This window comes from Macrotis lagotis, chromosome X, assembly GCF_037893015.1.
Source record: "Macrotis lagotis isolate mMagLag1 chromosome X, bilby.v1.9.chrom.fasta, whole genome shotgun sequence".
In the NCBI taxonomy this organism is placed as follows: domain Eukaryota; kingdom Metazoa; phylum Chordata; class Mammalia; order Peramelemorphia; family Peramelidae; genus Macrotis; species Macrotis lagotis.
Window position 1 is genome coordinate 64,215,545 of NC_133666.1, and position 22,104 is coordinate 64,237,648.

The following is a 22,104-nucleotide window of genomic DNA, read 5'->3' on the forward strand; positions in this document are numbered from 1 at the left end:
TGTATTAGTCTAAGATCTCAGGAAAAACTCATGCTGGGGACCTGCAGGCCTTTCTTAGTTGCAAAAGGGCTCTGATCCAAATTAAAGTCTAATTACTTCTCTCCAGTCCCCAGTCTGTGCTCTGCAAGTTTTTAACCTAGGTTTGGGGTTGAGTAATGGTGAGCTACTACTTAACACACCCAGTATAAACTATCTGGGAAACCCTACTGCTTCTTAATTACAGAATTACAGGCTCCCTTTCTTACTAGGAGTTCTGCCCTGTTTATTCCTATGCAGACTTCAGAATCAGCTAGAAGCTAGAACTAAGATTCTACTCTGCTCCTGGAGTTGGATTCACACTAATGCTATTTGATTTTGAACTTGATTCTTTCATCGTACAGCTTTGTCACTGAGCAAACCATCATGTCGTAAGAAAATAGGCTGATTTCTTTTTAGCCCGATTGAAATGACCGTGAAATTGATTTTTTTGAATCTCTTTAAAATAGTTGATAGTCCTACTAAAATTTGCTTCTTACATCCAGTGCTTTAGGTTGCAAACTCTTGATTTGAACACATGCCCTTGATTATTTTGGATTATTCACTGTTTTGCGTTGCCTGCAGTTCTTTTTTTGTTATTTTATTTTTTCTAATTACATGTGAAGGTAGTTTTCAGTGTTCATCTTTTTGGAAGTTTTTGAGTTCCACGTTTTTCTCCCCCCCCCCCCGTCCCTCTCCCCCCTCCCCAAGGCAGCAAGTAATCTGATATATAGGTTCTACATGTACAATAGTGTTTAATATATTTCTATATTAGTTACGTTGTGAAAGAAGAATCAGAACTAAAGGTCACAAAACCACAAGAAAGAAAGAAACAGCATAAAAGAAGTTTTTAAAAAATGACCATATTATGTTTTTGGTTTGCATTCAGACTCCATAGTTTTTTCTCTGGATGTGAATGACATTTTCCATAATAAGACTCTCAATATAGTCCTTTATTACTGAACTGCTGAGGGAAATTGTGTCCATCACAGTTGATCATCTCACAATATTGCTGTTATTGTGTACAGTGTTGTGGTTTTGCTCACTTCACTTAGCATCAATTCATGCTAATCTTTCCAGACTTTTCTGAAGTCTGGCCACTCATGATTTCTTACAGAAAAATAGTGCTCCATCACATTCATATACCATAATTTGTTCAGTGATTCCTCAATTGATGGGCATTTCCTCAGTTTCCAAATCTTTGCTACCACAAAAAGAGATGCTATAAATATTTTTGAAAATATGGGTCTTTCCCCCTTTTTTATGATCTCTTCGAGATACCGATATAGAAGTGTTATTGCTGGATCAAAGGGTATGCACAATTTTATTGCCCTTTGGACACTGTTCCAAATTGCTCTCCAGAGTGGTTGGATAAATTCATACCTCCACCAACAGTGCGCTAGTGTCCCACTTTTCCTATATCTCCTCCAACACTGATCATTTTTCTTTTTTATCATTTTAGTTCATTTGATAGGCATGCAGTGGTAGGTATCTCAGGGTTGTTTTATGCCTTTTCTTAATTTTTATTCTTGTTAACTAAGACTTGATGAGAATTAGATACAGATATCCCCAGTTACATTTATCTAGGTATATGTCTATTGTATTAAAACTATGGTCATTTTTGTGATTTTATTGTTTAATAAATTTAATTATGATTTTATATACAAAAGGAGAGACTAAAGGCTTTTTTTCTTGAAGCTTTGTAATTTTAACACCTTTCTAAATCCTTCAAGAATCTTGGAAATTCCATTTGTTTTATTTGATGTTCCAGTGACTTGGGTTATTGTAAGTGTGAGATTATTCATGGAAATAGAAACATGGAAATAGAAATTAGATGGATATTGAATTCTTTGTAAAGAACAAAAATCCCTCATTCCTGCCTTTAGACCTGTACAAAGCATGACAAAGAAATAATATGACTAACATTACCTTATTTAAATTAGCTCAATTGCCTTACAGCACGCAGAATTCCTTATGGTCTCCAATTTTCTTTTAATTTTTTTTCAAAAATGAAAGTGAATCAAAGGAAGCTTCTTTACAGGTTATGCAACATTTTTTTTTGGTCAGTAGTATGTACAGTGTATTGAACAATTATGCATTGGTCTAACCCCAATTCTAACTCTCTAAGTCTCTCAATTCTCAAGTTGTTTTTACATCAGAATTACCTGGAGAAAAATAATCTGATTCTCTTCTCTTTGGACAAAGAGGTGACCTTTTGTGTTCTATTCAAGGTAACAGAAAATGAAAGATGTCTTTTCCTTTGTAAGCTTTTGAAGTTTTAATGGGAGAGTATTTGTTGATTTTTTTAGATAAATAATTTTCAGGCATTTTTATTAAGTATTGGTTTTTATTTATTTTTGGTTAGTTTGAGCAGGATAAATTATCCCCTTAAAATAGCGATAAAATCCACGAAGTTTTATGAGAACTTTCTAGTTTAAAACATTCATATACATTTGAAAATATTTTGTGATTATTCTTTTTGCTTAAAGAATATAAATGGCAAACCCAAAAATGAATCAAAGGAAACTTATTAACAGATTATGCAACAATTTTAGCTTTTTATAGCATAACAGCTCTGGACATGGAGGTGGACCCTTAGTTTGGAGTAATGGTTTTGTCACTTAATTGTGCTGAATCCATGATACCTTTTAAAAGTATCAACAAAATCCAGTTGCTCACAATAAGCTCTGTGATATTAGCAATAATGTGACTTGTCTAAAAACAAATTCATTGAAAAGTAACATAAGTTTTTATAGGTAAATTTGTGGGAGATCAAGCATAATTAAACCCTGTGCCCATAAAAGAAAACCTTTGGTGATTGAGTGACTCAGGGTTTTCATTTGTATTACAGTTTTCAAAGTTATTGCTAATGTCCCAAAAGGCATAGATAACAACAGAACTAAGTGGTGATTTTTATAGAGAGAAAATTACTACAAACTTTGAATCAGTAATTAATATTGTTGAAAGACAACTCTCTAATACAGCTCCATGGGATGCAGACTTAATTCTAACTTTATTAGAAAGAAACATAGCCAAAGAACAAGCTAGCATCAAGAATTTTTTCAAAAAAGCAATATTTAGACCACTGCTTTGGTCAGCAACCATTTAATATTATAGCCCATGTCAACTAATGAATCTGTGACTATAATAATGGAAGAAAATTGACATTCATAATGATCACTGTGAGCTTTTAAGGAAAGTACCAAATCATGTACAACTACAGTTTTCAAGAAAGATAGGGTGGAGCTAAGATGATGGATTAGGGACACTCATCAAGCTGAACTCTCTCAACATTCTTTTTCCAATGACTTTAAAATATCACCTCAAATTAAATTTTGAAGTAGAGAACTAAGAAAAGAGTGAGGTACTTTTCTGACCCAAGAAAACTTAAAGAGATCATCAGGAGAAATCTGTGTCACCTAGGAGGTTTGCTTATTTTTTTCTTGAGTCCCTACATGCAGAGGGAGTCATAGTGACTACAGGAGCAACTTGAAGATCTCTTAGTCCAGAGATGGCAAGAAGATTGGAAAACTGGTGAGGAAGAAATTCCAGGGGCCCTTTGCTTACATTCGATCATAATTCCAGGGTGGAGAGGAGTGCTAGCGTTGGTTCCAAGAGAGCAGGGTTTCTGGTCACAGTTCTAAGGTAAAAAGAACACTAGTGTTTGTGGCTAAAGGGAATCAGTGACCCTTCCAGAATAAAGACCAGAGCATTGACCAGGACAGCAGTGACCATACCTCTCCTAATATCTTGCAAACACTCAAAACTTGCAGATCCCTAGAACTACCTCTGAAAAAAAGCAGCCTGAAAAATCCTGATCTTTGGTACAGTGCCTCCCCTATATTCAGGTGTTCAGAGTTCAACTTTAACATAAAGTTTAAAGTGAAGAAATAGACTGGAAAAATGAGCAAATGAAGAAAAAAAAAGAATTTGATCATGAAAGGTTACTAGGCAATTGAGAGGACAAAGACATAAACTCAGAAGAAACAACAGACAAAAAGCTTCAAAGAAAAATTCTAATTAGACCCAAACTCAACAAGAAATTCTAGAAGAGTTAAAGAAAGAGACGAATGGTAGAGGAAAAAATGGAAAAAAATGAGACTGATACTAGAAAATTTTGGAAGGGAATTAGCAGGTTGGTAAAAGAGAATCAAAAACTACTGAAGGAAAATACCTTAAAAATAGAATTGGCCTCATGGTAGAAGAGACATAAAAATTCACTAAAGAGAACTTAGAAATAATTTATCAAATGGAAGAGGAGTTATGAATGGTCATTGAAGAAAACAATACCTTAAAATTAGAATTGGGTGAGGGGAAGCAAATAATTCCATGAGATATCGCAAAATAATAAAACAAAATCAAAACATGAAAAAAAAGAAGAAAATCTGAAATATTTCACTGGAAAAGCAACTGATCTGAAAGATAGATCAAAGAGATATAATGTAAGAATTATTAAGACTGTGGAAAGGCATAAAAATGGAAAACATAAAAGTAAACATAAAAATATAATCAGAAGGGACTCAAAGTTAAACTGATTAATCCCTATATGGAAAGATAATACATGTAAATTCTAGGAACTTTAGTATTATTAGGTCAATTGAAAGGTTATATAGAAGGCATATGTGTGAATTGATTATGTTTGAAAGATTCCTCCCATCCCCCAAAATGAGGGGTTCAGAAGATGTACTATGAAAAGGATGAAAGGAGAGAGAATGAGAAATATTTTCTCATGTAAAAGAGGGACCCAGGAAAGGACTTTTACAATGGAGGGCAAAATGGTGGGGTGGTATACAACGTTTGAACCTCACTTTCATTGTAACTGGTTTAAATAAAAAAGAAACTATTCTATAAAATATCATGAGGGAGGGTTCTTCAGAATAGTCTGAAAAGATTTGCATGAACGTGTGCTGAGTGAAGTGAGCAGAACCAGATGAACATTATACACACTCATAACAACATTGGGTGATGATCAATTATGATGGATTTATTCATTTCAGCAGTACAATTATCGGAGACAATTCTAAAAGACTTGTGATGGAAAATACCATCCAAATCCAGAGAGGGAACTGTGGAGTTTAAATGCAGACCAAGCTTACTCTCTTCAGTTTTTAAAAGTTGTCTTATGTATTATGTTTTTTTCCCTTTTGATTTGCTTCCTCCTTCACAATATCATTAATATGGATCTATGTTTAAGATAGAGGAGGGAGAAAAAATGCAAAACACAAAACCTTGCCAAGAATGATTGTTGAAAATTACTGTTGCATGTAGTTGGTAAAATAAATAAATGAATGAATAAGTCTCATCTTATTTCTTGCTTTTTTTTTGAAATACAGCTAATATGGAAATTTGTTTTGTGTGATTTCATATTTATTATTGATATCATATTGAATGGTTTCTCATCGGATTAAAGACTGGAGGGAGGTAGATAATGTGAAATTCAAAATTTAAAAAGAAATGAGTGCTAAAAGTAAATAATATTAAAATGTTTTTCAAAAAAGAAAATTGTGCTTAAAAATTATGACTAAGTAAAAGGATGATTCAAAGGGAACAAAACTCTCCAAGTAGAACAACTTCTGGTGGACAGGTGCTTTTTAATTTTTGTCTTTGTATCCTCAAGCATGAAGCAATGTCCCTGACATATGGAAAGCACTTAATGTTTTTTCATTCATTCTTTGCAAAACCAATAAGGGAAAATTGTGCTATATTATCAAATATGTACAGCACTCAAGAACGCAACCCCCAATTTTCTCTTGTTAGGCATGTTGGAAATCGGTGAGTCTAATTTGGCATTAAGATATTGGTGTTAAAGTATAAAAATCAGAGAAGTGACAAATTATATGACAAATTATAAGAATAAAAAAACAGAAATATACTATATACAATTCTGTCTAGAATTCATAGGATTCTCAGTTTGGCATCAAGTTGATCTAGTTGTAATGATCTCCTCTACCTTTTTTTGGATGATTAAATACACTGCTAATCTCTAATGACCTTTTATTCTTCTGCTACCACCCAAGTGATTATCTCAAAATCTTAGAAGAAAATATCTCACTGGGTTTGATTCCTCCAAGCTGGAATTGAATAGTAGTTTTCTGCCAAATATCATTACAATACCATATTGATTTTTTTCCTCCTCATTTTCACTGTGGAAATTCAGGCAGAATTTGTCTTATATACTTTCATATGTCTTGTAGCTGTGATTGGTTGCTCTTATATTTGAGGTGTTTTTATTTACTAAAGGATTTTCTCTTTTTTCTAACGCATGTTTAACGAAGGTTTTATATCTGTATTTGGAACACAACCTGAGCTTTCATTAGATTTGAGTTAAATGGTGTTAATGTTTGTGGACTGCAAAAGAAACCAGTACTCAGATCTCTAGAATAAGGATTTGAAGTATTTAACTTACTGGAACCTGCTCTTTCTGATATATTTGTGAGTTATTTTAAAACCCTAAAAGTTGGGGCAAAGTGTAAATTGGGGTCTCAGTGTTTATTACCATAAATTAGCAAATTTAATTTAACCAAGTCCTTACCTATCTTGTATTCTTTTGAACTTTGAGGGGGTCACAATATGCCCTCAAGGAGCTTTCTGTCTACTAGTATAGTCTAAATTATTATACATACTCAGTAAATATTTATGTTAATATTTTTGTGTTATAATCTGTCTTTATATCACCTAAATTTCTCGAAATGACATTTGTCCTTTACCTACTTATAAAGTTTGTGTGTGGGGGAGGGGGCAGTGGGGTTAAGTGACTTACCTAAGGTCACATAGCTAGGTTAATTATTAAGTGTCTGAGGTCATATTTGAACTCAAGTCCTCCTCAGTCCAAGGCCAGTGCTCTATCCACTGTGCCACTTAGTTACCCCATAGAATCATTTCTTGTAAAAAAATACAATAACTATTTTTAAAAGGAAAATATTTATCATCTTTGCTGTATGTATATATTATTGATTTCTGCTACTTAGCAGAATAAAAATTTACCATGATGACAGTTGTATAAACCAGAACAGTTAAAGCAATAAAGTCTCTAGTGAGCTAATTCTTGCTCCTTACTTGTCCCTTTTCTTATCTTCTTTTCCTGCTTCAGATTCTGCTTTTGGTTCCACTAATAGTTCCAGCACCAACCCTGCCTTAGATCTATTTCTGTCTTCACTTAGGCTTTTAAACCCACCCAAGGTCATAATTTCATCTCTGCCTTTTGGTCTTATCCAACTGTGTTGTCTAATTAAACCTACATAGGACACTTATCAGAGGAAGAAATGTCTCGCGTATCTTGTTCTGAATCTAATTATGATAGGTAATCACTGATTCATTCAACAAGCATTTTCTGAGTGCCTGGTACTGAAGATATAAAACACAGATCCCTTGAGGACCTCACATTGGATTTGGAGAGCTATATGCCATATACACTAATAAATACTATATCATTTTCTCTATCTCTACCTTTCTGTATATTGTGTGTGTGTGTGTGTGTGTGTGTATATATATATATATATATATATATATATAGTGTTCCCCATTGTGCTTATTATTTGATTATGAAAAGATTATTCAGTAGGACAAAATATTGTCTCATAGACCCTTTTACATGGTATTGTCCATCCATAAATCAAAATCATTTAGACTTCCTGGTAAGACATGACACAAATAACTGTTCAGTGACCCTCTGATAATAAGAGGTCAGCAGGTATGGAGATGTATGTTCACCAAAAAGATTTACCTCTTAGATGGAAGAGATCTGGATGCAGAGATTAGATCACAGTTGAATCCTCTTTGGGTGTTGTTGTCTGTGGATGGCATTGTGTTGTTTAAATCATGAATAAATAATGTCTATTTCCTGTTGAAAGCATGAATCTATTTGGATGAATACCTTATGGAAATTGTTCTATAGATTGTATAGATAGATAATTACTTGGACCCAGAGATGAACAAGAGGAGGGAAACAGAATGGATTGCTTTCCAAATATTGCAAAGGTCTTTTACTGACCCCTTGTTTCCTATGAAAACATAGGTCCATCTTATTAATACTCATGTTTTATTACTATTGTAATATGGCAGTGAGAACTGTATCACCATTGCTTCTGAAGAACTAAAGACAAATATAACACAAAAAGAAATGGAGAGGTACATGGTCGATGGTAAGAGCCTGCAACTTAGATCCATTGAGGAATTTCAAAGACTAAAAAGAATAAAAGATGTTGTCAAAAAATTGTATATTAGAAAAAGAAGATGGCCTGGTCACAGGATGAGAACCATAATGCTTTGGTGGTACCATGGTGATATTGGGGAAAAAGAAAGGACTCCTGTATGTTGGGTTAATACCCTGTGTGTAACTTTTGAGAGATCATGGACAAATTGAATAGGATAGGCAGGCATATGTTCAAAGATTGATTGATTGGATACATATGTGTTTGTATTTATATTATGTACACATTTGTCACTTCATGCTGCCTGCAACAGGGAGGTCTGGTTAAGTGACTGACCAAAGTCATGTAGTCATTTCAGGTCTATCCATTATGCTATTTTTCTCACCTGTTCAAATGCATCCACAATTTCCTTTATTTGGGAGTTCCCTCTCATTACACCACCCGCTGAAATTTTTAAAATTTAATTTTTGCTTTTTCAGTTAACAAAAATATATTTTCTTTTGTATTCCCCCACTTCGCACTAAAAAAGAAAAACGAACTCCATTTAACAGATATACTAACAATATAAATTTCTACATTGGTCATGTCTAAAAAATATGTCTCATTGTACACCATGAGTCCATTGCCTCTCTGTGAGTAAAAAGGTAACGTAATTTTTCACTACTGTTCTGGAATCATGAATAATCATCGTCTTGATCATTGCTCTTAAATTTTTCGGAGTTTTTTTGGCTTTACAGTGAAAATCATCTTTTTGTTTTTCTCTTGGGTATGGTGCCCTTCAGTGTCCACTCTTTCATTAAGTTTTCTGACTCAGCACCCAGACAGAGGATTGGGGAATGGAACATTCAGTCCAGTAATCACTCATAATGTTCAAGAAGCAGACAGAGGATATCAAGAAGAGATAAAGACATGATATGAAAAACAAACAAATATGTGACATTTAGGAAGATCCAAAAGTGGAATGGGTTTCATTGGGTGATAGAAGATTCCCTTCAAGAAAAGCTAGGTTATCCTCTAGAAATCATATTTTTAAAGTGATTTTTATATGTATGGAATGGATTAGATGCTCTCTAGTTCCTACCAGCTATTATACTCCATATTTCTGTAATAGAGGTGGCAAAACAAAATATGTTACTTCTTAAAATTCTCTATTTCTTTATTTTGATTGAACAACTAAGAAAAGCTTAAAATATAAAAAGTCCTAAAATTCAGTTTTGTAGCTACTGTTTTAGCAGAATTTGGAACTAATTGAAGGAGTAGTATTGGGTAATATTAAATATTTCATAAAATGAATCTATTTTTGCCTCCACTCTGCTTTAGAAGTGATTTTTTAAATGTATTTGTGGAAATTTCATTTATTTTTACAAGTATTGCGCCTTAACCCCTTTCACATGCTTATCTCTTATAATTGTTTCCCAAGATAACCTTTTATGTATTCATCCAACTATCTTGGGATCATTTTCATGTGAACATTTTTCTAATACCATGATTTTCCAATGCCTTTCTTAACATAATATTCAAATTTCCAAAGTGATTTCATTTCTGTTTTAAAACCCTTACTTAGCTATGTGTTTGAAAAAAAATAAGGCACTCTAATGGTACTTTTTAATTGAGAATAGTTCAGATTTATTAATCTATAAAAATGTTATGTTAAACTTGATATAAAATGAAGGTGGTAAAATACTCAAATGCATTTTACATCCATTCATTTAAAATATTGACTTTGTTTCAAGTTGTTATTTCTAAACGAGGTTGCTTATTTCTGGGTTTTGTTTGTCTTGCAGCTGGGTTAACAACTTTGGCCATGAAGGTCTGGGGGTCTTATTGGATCTATTAGAGAAACTTCTGGATAAGAAACAGTAAGAATAACATATTTTTAAAATATTGTCAATGGTGAAAATTTTAAAAAGTAGTATAAAGTCTTTATTTTTTATATTTAGGCAAGAAAATATTGACAAGAAGAACCAACATAAGCTTATTCAATGCTTGAAAGCATTTATGAATAACAAGGTAAGATAAATTTACATCTACCTCTTGACATGTCTTGCTTAAAGAAGTTTGATACATACCAAAATGCACAGATATAATCACCTTCCAAAAGGGTCCTGTGTATTGTGCTTCATTACAAATTGAATTAGATTTCCTCCTTTTAAAATTTTATTTTAATTCAAATATAATTAGGGGCGGCTAGGTGGTGCAGTGGATAGACCACTGGCCTTGGGACAGGAGTACCTGGGTTCAAATCCGACCTCAGACACTTAATAATTACCTAGCTGTGTGGCCTCGGGCAAGCCACTTAACCCCATTGCCTTGAAAAATCTAAAAAATAAACAAAAAAAAAACCAAATATAATTAATGCTTCATTTTTAAAGGACATATGTTATCAAGTGGCAAAGATAAGTGGACCTAGGGTACTCTCATTTTAGATAATCCTCTGTATAGTAATGAGTTAATATTTGTGGAAAAATAAAATGTATAGCCCGTAATATTTCGAGATCTTGAGTTTTGTTTATGACTCCTTCAGGTGTGGGGGTGGTAGAGGGTGGGAAGAAGCAAAGCAAAGTTTATGGATCCTTATATTTTCTATTGGTTCATTTGTTAGAACCATTGCTGCTTTAATACTTCCCTGTGTTAGATGTTAAATTGATGGCAGTTACTTAATGGGTCCTTGCTTGGAAAGAATATTTCTAGAAGATTTGGTGAGGGAGGAGCTGTAGCGAGTGGTGATTGCATGTGTATGTCCAATGCAAATTACATTTTCATTGCTTAATGGATTTAAGAGAAATATTTGTCTTTTTAAAAATAGTCTAGACTTTTAGTAGTTTTGAAAGAGAAATATAATTTGTTTCTTTTTCCACAGGCCATTTTAAAGTTATTGACTTGGAAAGTATTTTCTCTCTATGCCTATAGGTGAAATATCATTGACTAATTCATTTAATTACTTAATTCCCTTCAGATGTTGTTTTAATAATCTCAAAATACTTAATAGAAATAAATAATTATAGTGATAACAATGAAATTGCCAAGTGTGAAATATAACTATTAATAACTAATGCAATAAGATAGTCCATTTAAATAATCTGTAAGCAGTGTTCATAAAAATGAAAAAAAAATTCATTAGCATTAAGACCACTGTGGCAACAAAGACATTTGCAAAGGAATGAGAAATCCCATCTTAGCACAGAATTTCTCTACTGCTTGGGTACTAAACTTGGGCAGCCAATGCTACTTGATCCTCCTTTACAGCCTTTGCCAAAAGGTTTGCCATGATAAAAAAAAAAAAAAAAAAAAACAGCTTGCTCAACTCTACTGTGTGTTTTGTCCGATCATCTCTAAATTCATGATAAAGTACAATGCTGTAGATCTTTGAGTGCCCTTGTTCCTCCCTGTTCAGCCAGTGGTTGATTCCATTAAAAAGACATTCTTCTTGATGCAGGGAAGTCAGTTTTCTATCCCTTGCTCTGATGTTGCCAAATCTTTAGGTTTCCCAGATAGTTTTAGTCAATAAAAATTATTCATACCAGGAAAATTTGTGCCATCTCCCCTTCTGGAGCTTGTTTTTCCCCTTAAAAAACAATGTTATCATATGACCTTTTCTTACAGTTTGAAAGATTTCTGGAAACATCCCTTTGTCTATGTTGGTGATGAGTGGACTATAGCTTAAGTTAAGGCATTCTAGTGTTTTTCCCACTTCTTTGTGCTCAGTTAATAAATTGATTTGGTTTTACCTCAGATTTACACAAATTCAAATCATTTTTCAACCTCCTTGGTGCATATTTTCTTTCCAGTTCGGCAATGTTACACCCAACCTTGTGTATCTCTTGTCCCTATATCCTCCCCCAAATTTTCCCCAAAGGCAGAATAGAACTAGCCTCCCCTTCAGGAAGACATGGATTCCAGTCCTGCTTTGGATACACATTGCTCAGGTGACCCTGGGCAAGTCACTCAGCTTCTCAGAGAGACCCAGGCAGCTTTCAAAATCAAGTACTGCCCTGCCCTTGTACAGGGTGTTTTCTCACTAGGAATACTGCACCCCAATAAAATCTCAGGTCTGATTCAAAATGCTTTTCATTTAACTCGGATTTAATGTGATCATACTCCAAGAAACTACTTAAATTTTCTTAATGATGTCATGTTATTATTTATAGTATAACATCAAGTTATAGTTTTTAAGTCAACAATTTAAATATCACCTTTTTGGGATTATGCTTATATTATTGAAATAATAAATCATTGGGAAATTAAATTATTTTCTCTCTGAATTCCAGTTTTCTTTAAGATACTTAATTTAACTTCAGTGACTCATTCATTTTGACCTGTACTTTTCTACCTGCATCTCTCCCTTTTTTCTGCCTGTTTTCTTGCTACATGCCTCCTCCATTTCCTTTTTAAAAAAATTTTTAAATTAAAACAAAATTTTTTTTGCAAGGCAAATGGGGTTAAGTGGCTTGCCCAAGGCCACACAGCTAGGTAATTTTTAAGTGTCTAAGGCTGGATTTTAACTCATGTACTCCTGATTCCAGGGCCAGTGCTCTATCCACCACGCTACCTAGCCACCTCTATTTCCTTACTTCAAATGATCTTTATGCAAAGTCATTGCTGAATACTGCAATATTTAGATTTTTGTTATTAAAGTTTAGCCTCTCATGATAATTGTGCTTCAGTGAATACTTCCTGTTGGTCTTCACAGGCCAAATTTGACCTTTGAGCAAAAACATAGCATTTTACATGGAACCTTAAATATAGTTTGGGACAGATTTTTTTAAAAAATTATATCTTCATTCTTATGATGACCATACTTTTAGAAAATCTTCTTGAAAAAAAATTTATATAGTTATGCCTAAGAATTGAAGGAAAATGATAACCTGCATTACTTATCCTGGCCAGCTGTGGTATGTATGGAACGTTAAGAGTTATTTCCTTACATTTCATAAGTTTTAGCATAACACATAACTATGAGAGGATGCATGCATTTCATTGTTTCTTTGGCTATTATATACTATATAAAACGGCCTTTCAATTTATTTTCTAATTTTTTAAAATTATGAACTTAAGAGTTCTCAACAGATATGAACATATCTATGTAGAAAACCAGAAATAAGATGGCATGTGAAACCATGAATATGCTATGTATAAATTTTTTTTGCTGGGTTACATTTAATATGGTAGTTCTACTCTTGTCTTTGACTTCTTTGGAAAGTTCTTTTTTTATTTTCTATGTAGTTCTGAATGTTTAAATGCCCCCATTTGATTTGCATTTCCTTTTTCTATCTGTTGCTCTCATTACACCTCACTCTCCCAATATTGTAATGCTAAGGTATGCATTGTTCTCCTAGTTCTGCTTATTTCACTCTATTATCCAAATCTTTTCATGTTTTTCTGAATCTTTTCTTTTGGTTATATTTTACAGTATAACCATATTTCATTACATTTACATCTATAATTTATGCAGCCATTCCCAATTAGTGAGCATCTAAGCATTTCAGTTTCAATGTTTTATTATGTTTCTTACTTATGATTTTAACTTTGAATTCCAGACATTCACTGGCATGCTCAATGACATGAATAGAATGACTTCTTAAAAAATCTTATGAATATACATATGCTTTACTAGTTATTTGAGGCAGGTCACATATAGCTCCAAATTATTTTTGTGATTATCAGAGCAATCTATTGGAGATTGTACTTGAATGGAAGTGGTAGAAGATGTGGCATATCAAGTAAAAACAATAAAACAATTTAAAAAATGGAGATAACATGGTACAGTGGAATCAAAAAGTTCTGAGTTGCTGGTTCACATAATTACTATTTGTGTGACGTGGTGCAAGGCACTCAACCTCTTGGTGCTTCAATCTCTCTCTCTCTCTCTCTCTCTCTCTCTCTATATATATATATATATATATATATATATATATATATATATATGTATATATAAAATGAGGCTATTGGATTCAGTCCCCTGAGAATCCCTTCTAGATTTAAAGGTCTAATCTTGTGAATTATTTTGGATAAAAGGACATAATTATTTTATAATTCCTATTTTGGAGCTATCATGTGGGGATCAATGAAAAGAAATAGATTTATTTTTTGGCTCAAATGTATTCTGTCTGTAAAAATGATAAACATATAACAGTCTAAATTCCCCCCAACTTACAGGTTTTTTTCCCCTTTTTTAATAGTTTGGATTGCAAAGAATTCTAGGTGATGAAAGAAGCCTTTTATTGCTGGCAAGGGCAATTGATCCCAGACAGCCCAGTATGATGACTGAAATAGTAAAAATACTTTCTGCTATTTGCATTGTTGGAGAAGATAACATGTGAGTAGTATTGCATTATATTTGCTTTTTAGAAGAAAAATCTTGCAAAATCGATTAAAACTATGTTTTTTAATACATTAAAAATCTGAGTTGAAAACACTGCAAAACTTTAGGAAATTTGTGGATAATATTTATCTCACCTTTTACATTTTAGCACTTAATTTTCCCTTTGTTAGTAGAATGGTAGATAAAATCTGAACAGTGAAACTCTTCTTGAAAGTGAGCACATTATCTATGCCTACCTAATTTAAAACAGTCATTTGAAAGAAAAATGAGAGGAAAAAAAGCAAACTAATTGTTTATCTATCCATTTGATTAGATGGTTATTTTATATTCTTGTTGAGTCCCTAGTTTGTTTGTACACTATCAAAAGAAAGGCCAGGGCTTAGGGAGATGAATTTTGCTTCCTCTCCATTGAATCAGTTACTTGTTCTAGGTTCTCATGCTTCCAAATTTGTGCTGTGTCTTGTCTAAGAAGGCCAAGTGTAAATGTAAACTAAAACATATTTAAAGGAAAAGACTGTGCCTACTTACCTACTTAATAAAATTGGTTTTGAGCTCACTATACCTAGAATCACACAGTCCAGTCGGTACTGGAATTGGTTAGCATCTTTTGTATGGGAGCTCTTGTTTTGTGAATTGAAATTTCCACCTAATACACAAACAGAAACTTCAAACTTCTGGACACTTTGTCCTCCTTTAGAGATTCCAATTGATGCGAGATGGTCAAGCTAACTGTCCAATGGCTTAGTCTTGCTTTTGGTTTCCTTACTTGCCATGTATGTAATGACCAGATTTAAGAGTGGTACAGGAAGACTACTACTCTTCCACCTCTTTAAACAAAAAAGTAATGGTAAAATGGATTAAAGTTGATGGGTTCTGATTTAGGAAAAACCAAAACTTTAAGGAGCAGCTGATAAACCATGATCTCAGATTTAATAGTATTTTATGTCAGAACAGCATCAGACTATAAAGTGGCTTATTCTAGCTAACAAAAGAGCATCCTCTTAATATGTCACAGTTTTATTAGTCTTTAAAAGAGAATCTATCCTAAAATAATTTGATGTCACTTGATACTAATTTCAGAAATCTTTTGGGAAGAATAATAGGCTGCATGAAAGCAAATTGTCTTTAAAAGGGGATAAAATGTTACAATTTAGTACTCAGTTTGATAAATTATATCTGTCAAAGATTAAATCATGCTAGGAAGCTAATTTTTGTTGAGATAATTTGATCTATATTAGACTAATAATAGGCATGTTTCCTTCTTATCTGAGCCTTTTTATTAGGTATTATTTTTTGTTCCTTTGTAAAAGAATGTCAATATTGTTAGCATTGCTTTTTGTTTTCCATGTTGACTTTTCCCGAGAGCTCATTCATAAAACATGGGCTGTTCCATTGGCATTAACTGGTATCAACAATAGGTGTCATGTTGTGGTAAATTTGTTGTTAAATAGATGTTAATTTCACTTAGGTGTAAGAAGTAAGATAAAAAAGGAAATGATTGGAATTAGAATATTTATCACATAAATATGGGTATATTAGCATCATTAAGAACTTTCCCCAAAGGTATTCATTTGAGCTCAATTTCAATTTGAGGAGGTAGTCATAATTTAAAGTTTAATCAGTTGTATTTTATTAGAAATGTGTCACAGTAACACATTTTTAAAAAGCATTAGTGTGGTTTACAAATGCAAGAAAAGGGAAAGAAATTGAAAGGCTAAAAGAGGGAATCCATATTGATAATTTGATAATACAGTATTTTTTGTCATTTTTTATTATTTTTCTTCTTATTTTCCTCATCAGTCTAGACAAACTTTTAGGGGCTATCACTACAGCAGCTGAAAGAAACAATAAAGAACGATTTTCACCGATTGTAGAAGGACTGGAAAACCATGAAGCCTTGCAATTGCAGGTGGGTTTTGCCTTTTCTCATATAGCTTATTCACTTGTATTTGTTCATCATTTGGCATATTTCCAACATTAATTTTGGATACATCAACGTAGAATGCAGTGTTGAAAAGAGAACTCATTATACAAGTTGAACATTTTATCTACAATATAAAATGTTCAATCCTAGGAAATGTCAGAGGTTATTGTGAATATAGTGCCTGGGATTATTATTGACTTGAAAAAGTACTAATTTTCTTTGTTTGATCCATAGACTTCTGAAATCTTTCTATCTAATTGGATGGAATTGTTGGATTTAATAAAATTTTTGTTTGTAGTTGCATGGTTGAAATTCATATAGACGAGACTCAAAAGTCTTGCTTAGCAGGGAACATAGGCTGAAGATGAAATTTGCCATTTCCCAGCTGATTTTTGGAAATAGCTTATTTGATTAAAGCCATCTTGGTAATTATCTCTCTCCTAAAGGCATTAGTGTGGTTTTGTGTGCCCCATGGTGTAAGTGCAATAGAGCCATCAAGGGATATTTTATCATTTGCTGTTGTTGAATTATTTAAGATTTTAAGAAGGGAAGCCAGGTGTTGCAATGGATAGAGCACTAGCCTTGGAGTCAGGAAAATAGGAGTTCAAATCTGGTCTCAGACACTTGTCTCTTACTAACTGTGAGACCTTGGGCAAGTCACTTGATTCTTATTACCTCACATCCAGGACCATCTCCAGTTGTCCTGATTCACATCTGACCTCTGGACCCAGATGGTTTTGGAGGAGAAAGTGAGCCTGGGTACTTAGCACAGTCTCCCTCACTCAAATCCAATTTATGTGATTGTTATGGCATCACCTCCATGATGTCATGGTCTTCTTTGAAAATGAAGGACAAACAATATTATTTTTTTAAGCATTGATTAACTCATGGGAAAAATATACAACTTAATTTCTTTTTATGATTTTTTTCAGCAGCAGATAGGAGTAACCCATTTTTATTTAAGTAGACAGAAGAATGAATTTACCTTTCTTAAGTAACACAAGTCTTCAGTCTACCAACTCTTCTTTCAAGAGTACTTTGTAAATAACTAATAGTACCTGTGAAATTAATATAAATGTTTTAGGTAACTTTCAGGGAGAAATACTCTTTAGTTCACTATATCTTATTAAATTAAGTGGATATTATCCATAGTGATTAAAAACTATATTTTTCAAATCTAATCTTAGATAATACTTTTAAAAAAGTTCTGCAATGAGTGTGACCTATGATTATGTACTACTGTTCTATAGTCCTCTAAATTTCATGCCGCTTCAAACCCTCAGAAAAATTTGTTTGGGATTCTACTGCACAATTATTAGGAAGGTATTTTTTTTATTTAAAAAGAGTTTGAAATCTGATTTGTGAACTGGATTAATTCCATGCAGTAGCATCTAATGTGGACACTGAATGAATGTGGTTGGAAGGTAATTTCCTTCTTTCCTCTATCTTTTCATGTTATCTTTTCATGTGTTTATTTATTTTTCAGTTAATAGTTATTTTTCTCTCCCTCTATTCCTCCATTTAGAAGATAAAAAGGGGAGAAAATCCTTCATAACAAGTAGGCATAGCCAAGCAGGAAAAAGTAATTCCCCCATTTTCAGAGTCCCAAAATGTCTATCTGCATCTTGCATTCATCACTATCCTTTCAAGGAGTGGACTATGGAATAATGGTGGATCCCTTTGTTGATTAGAGTCCTTAAATCTTTCAAAGGTGATTTTTTTATGCTTTGTTGTTGTAGAAAATGTTCTCTTGGGTCAGCTTGCTTCCCTCTGAATTAGCTTCATCCAAGTCTTCCCAGGTTTCTCTTAATTTCTTACATTCATAAATAATGATTTTTCATTCATTTCTTCATTCATGGTTATCCCCTTAGTTTCCGTTCTGATTCTTAGCAACAAAGCAGAACTGATTTGTAAAGTTATGTGTAGTAATATTCTTAGCAAGAAAAAACTATTGAATCAAAGAATTAGTGATAGAGAAAAAGAAAACTAGGTAGAATCTGGAATGTAGCCTAGATTTTTTTGAAAGTGCAATTGAAAGAATTCTTAAGAGGAAGAGGCACAATGCCATGGACTAAAAGTCCTAATGGAAAGTCAGCTGGAGGTCGGGGCAGAGGTTCAATGTTTTTATCCTTCCTTGGACTGTCCCTAATGAAATGCTGACTATTTAAAGAGAAAGAAATCTGATAAGGAAAAGGAGTAGTCTGAAAAGTCCAATGTAGATGCATGGGAAATCCAGTGTCCACTTTGCTCTAAAAAAAAATTTACAGAAAATGGAGGCAAAGATGACTTCTCTTGTTTTCCGCCCCACTATCGCACTTCTATCAAGGCTCTTGGAAATGGTATTGCTAAGATAAAGAAATCTTCTTGTGTTATTCAGTTGATTACTTCATCAGCTGAGCTCCAGAAACTTACAGCTCTTGACAGTTTGTCTTTTTTTTATAATTTGAATCATGCCCTTTTGAAATTCTTTCAGCTACTTCTCCCATATGTAAAGAGTATCAGGTGCAAATCCCTACTGGAAAAGGGCAAAATTGGAATGATGTCTCAGAAATGGAAAGGTTGGAAATAAGTTTTAGCACTGATGCCTTAAGTCATGATCTATTCTTGTCATTTACCTTGATTAAAAACTCAAATCTTACTTTTAAAATCTGTAGCAGGTTTTAATGATTAAAAAAACAAAAATAATGCTTAGTAGCATTGACTTCATCCAAAAATAAAGAAAATGTGAGATATTTATGTATCTATTTTTAGGTTGATATATAGAGTCATAAGAGAAGCCTTGTTGACCCCATAGCCATTTATTTAACATAGTCTCTCAGTTCAATTCAGCACCATTTTTGAAGGGTCTACTTACTAACCAGACTCTTGGGGAAAAATGACAGCAATGAAAATAGTTTCTACTGTCTGGTTAAAAATCATACACCACTTAAAAGTGCAGTAAGTGAAAGGTATGGAACATTGGAGATTCGGATCTACAAGGAATTTGGAGGTCTAGGCCCCTTATATTATCATGGAAGACGCTGAGGCTCAGAGCATCTAAGTTATTTGCCTTATTTTGTAGTAGGGAGTAAGCAGCAGGGCAGCTAGTCAGAAGTCAGGAATTTTCTTTTTCCTGAGTTCAAATTTAGCTTCACTTACCAGCGGTATGACCTTCCAAATGTCTGTTCATTCTTTTTTAAAAAAATTTATATATTTAAGGCAATGGGGTTAAGTGATTTGCCCAAGGACATAGTTAGGAAATCAAGTGTCTGAGGCCTGTTTTGAACTCAGGTCCTCCTGACTCCAGGGCCCACGCTGTGCCCTCCACTGTGCCACCTAGTTGCCCCCTATGTCTATTCACTCTATCTAGGTTTTCTCCTCTGTAAAATTAACTAGAGAAGGAAATGGAAAACCATTCCATTATTTTTGCTAAAAAAATACCAAATGAGATCATGAAGAGTCAGACATGACTGAGATCAACTGGTGATATTTGTCCTTTGTCCCTGAAGACAACCATGACATCAGGGAGGTGATGCCATGACAAGCATATGCAGTGGATTTGAGTGAGGGGGTGTGCTCAGTCTTACTTTCTCCTCTAGAGTCATCTGGGTCCAGGGGCCAGATAGGAATCAGGGTGACTGGAGACGACCCTGGATGTAAGGCAGTCTGGGTTAAGTGACTTGTCCAAGGTCCCACAGCTAGTATGTGTTAAGTGTCTGAGGCTGGATTCAAATTCCCATCCTTCTGACTACAAGGCCAGTGCTCTATACACTGAAATCAACTAAACAAGTTGTACAGATAGGATTAGAGGCCAGGTTTTTGATTAAACTCTGTTTTTATTTTTTTCTATGAACAAAAAATTATTTTCTTCTTCCCAAAACTTCTCCTTTTCCATATGAAAAAACAAAAATTAAAACCCTTGTAGCAGACACGTGCAAAATGTGGAGAACAATTTATGTGATGATGAAAGACTTTAGCGCTCTGGTCCATGCAGCAATAATGTTCAATGCCAGAAAACTTAGAGGTAAACATACTTCCCACCTTCTTCTTGAGAAGTGCAGGACAAGAGAGATTTTTCAGCATGTCCAATGAAGAAATTTGGGTTGCTGGAATATATATATATATATTTGTAATGAGAGTTTTATTTGCATTTTATTGACTTATTGTTCACTTGAGAGGGGGCTGGTTAGAAGTGGAAGGGGCAGTTGGGAACTGTGCTATAAATAAATTGTACTTAAAAAGTAGGAAAAAAAAGATATTGCCAAAGAGTTAATGATTAAAGGCCATTAAAGAAAGAATGCTGTTGGATCTGCTTTCTGCCCTCCCACAAGGCCCCTTGGCAATTTCCTGCTCATAATTTGCGGTACTAGTGGCACCCAGTTCCCTTAAACCTCTGTCCTCTTTCAGGCCTTTATAGAATTGACATTCTAAGAATTTTTTTCCCTTGTGATTAGAAAATTTTAAAATGCTCTTTAATTTTTATATTCTTCAGTTTTTCACAAACCTTTCAAAATCAAAAGCTTGTATGTTGAATAATACTTATTTTTCCATATCTGTGTACATACACCCATACATACAAGGACATGGAAGCAGAACTGGAAGTTTGCCAAGGGCTCCAGGTGGCCTAATGGATAGAACTGAAGAAGGACTTCAGTTCCAATCTACCCTAGGGCACTTACTCTTTCACCCTGGGCAGATCACTTAGCCTTTGTTTGCCTCAGTTTCCTCACCTGAAATTATAGCATCTCCCTCCCAGCATTCTTGTGAGGATTAAATGAGATAATAATGTAAAACAGTTTTTAACACATAATTGCTATAGAACTATTAACTATCATTATCATTGTCATCTTCATCATCATTAATCTTATGAAGCAAGAAATATGTCTAATTACTATAAGTTTTGATGATGATGATAGTGGTAGTATTCATGTCAGCTAAGGTTTTTTAATTTCTATTTCTTTCTTTATTTTTCCAATTCCATATAGCAGTAGTTTTCAACAGTCATTTTTTTTTACATTTTTCTCTCTCCCTCCCTTCTCTCCCCCTTCCCCTGACAGAAAGTAGCATAATGCAGACACTCTCTTTCTCTATAAATTAATATGGATCTTTGTTTAACATGATTTATATATGTATACATATAACATGTATAAATCATGCTAAAAAGGCCATATTAATCATGTTGCAAAAAAAGACACATCTGAGGGGAAGAAAAATATCAGAGATTCTCAGACATTCATAATGAAAATTCGTCTTTAAAGTTAAGATCTGATTATAAATCTATACTTTTGTGCTAAGTTAGTATGGCATTGTCTTTCTCTAAACAAAATTTCAAATTCTTATTGCTTTTTCACATTCAGATTATAAGCTTAATTAGTTAACTTCTAATGATATTAGTATATGCATTTGAAAATAGCCAGAACCTGGTACTCCTCTCCTAGTTCCTACTCCAGTTATTCTAGACTGATGAGGGTCTCCTAATTTTGGTCTGTGCTTAGGGGTACCCCTGAGAGATTGGACATAATTTCCTAAAGCTGTACAGCTCAAGAGCTCCAAATCATGCCCAGGGACTCAGGGGAGAAACTGCATTTCAAGTTGTTCTTGCTCAGGACCCCTACTCTGTTCATTTTCCCAAATTGTCCTCATGCCTCGAACTCTTGCCCTCCTCTGTTGGGTCTCCAGGCCTCCCCTTGAATCCCACCTTCTACAAGAAGACT

General features: G+C 33.7%; 1 protein-coding gene across 4 annotated transcripts in view; it reads left to right on the forward strand.

Annotated features, from left to right (window-relative positions):
* DIAPH2 (diaphanous related formin 2) overlaps window positions 1-22,104 on the forward strand; it is an 857,560-nt gene that overhangs the window by 188,173 nt on the left and 647,283 nt on the right. For all 4 annotated transcript variants that reach the window (XM_074205516.1, XM_074205517.1, XM_074205518.1 and 1 more), the window contains 4 exons: window positions 9,950-10,024; window positions 10,106-10,175; window positions 14,345-14,481; window positions 16,288-16,396. In XM_074205516.1, coding sequence (XP_074061617.1) covers window positions 9,950-10,024; window positions 10,106-10,175; window positions 14,345-14,481; window positions 16,288-16,396 — 391 coding nt within the window. The remainder of the gene's footprint in view (window positions 1-9,949; window positions 10,025-10,105; window positions 10,176-14,344; window positions 14,482-16,287; window positions 16,397-22,104) is intronic.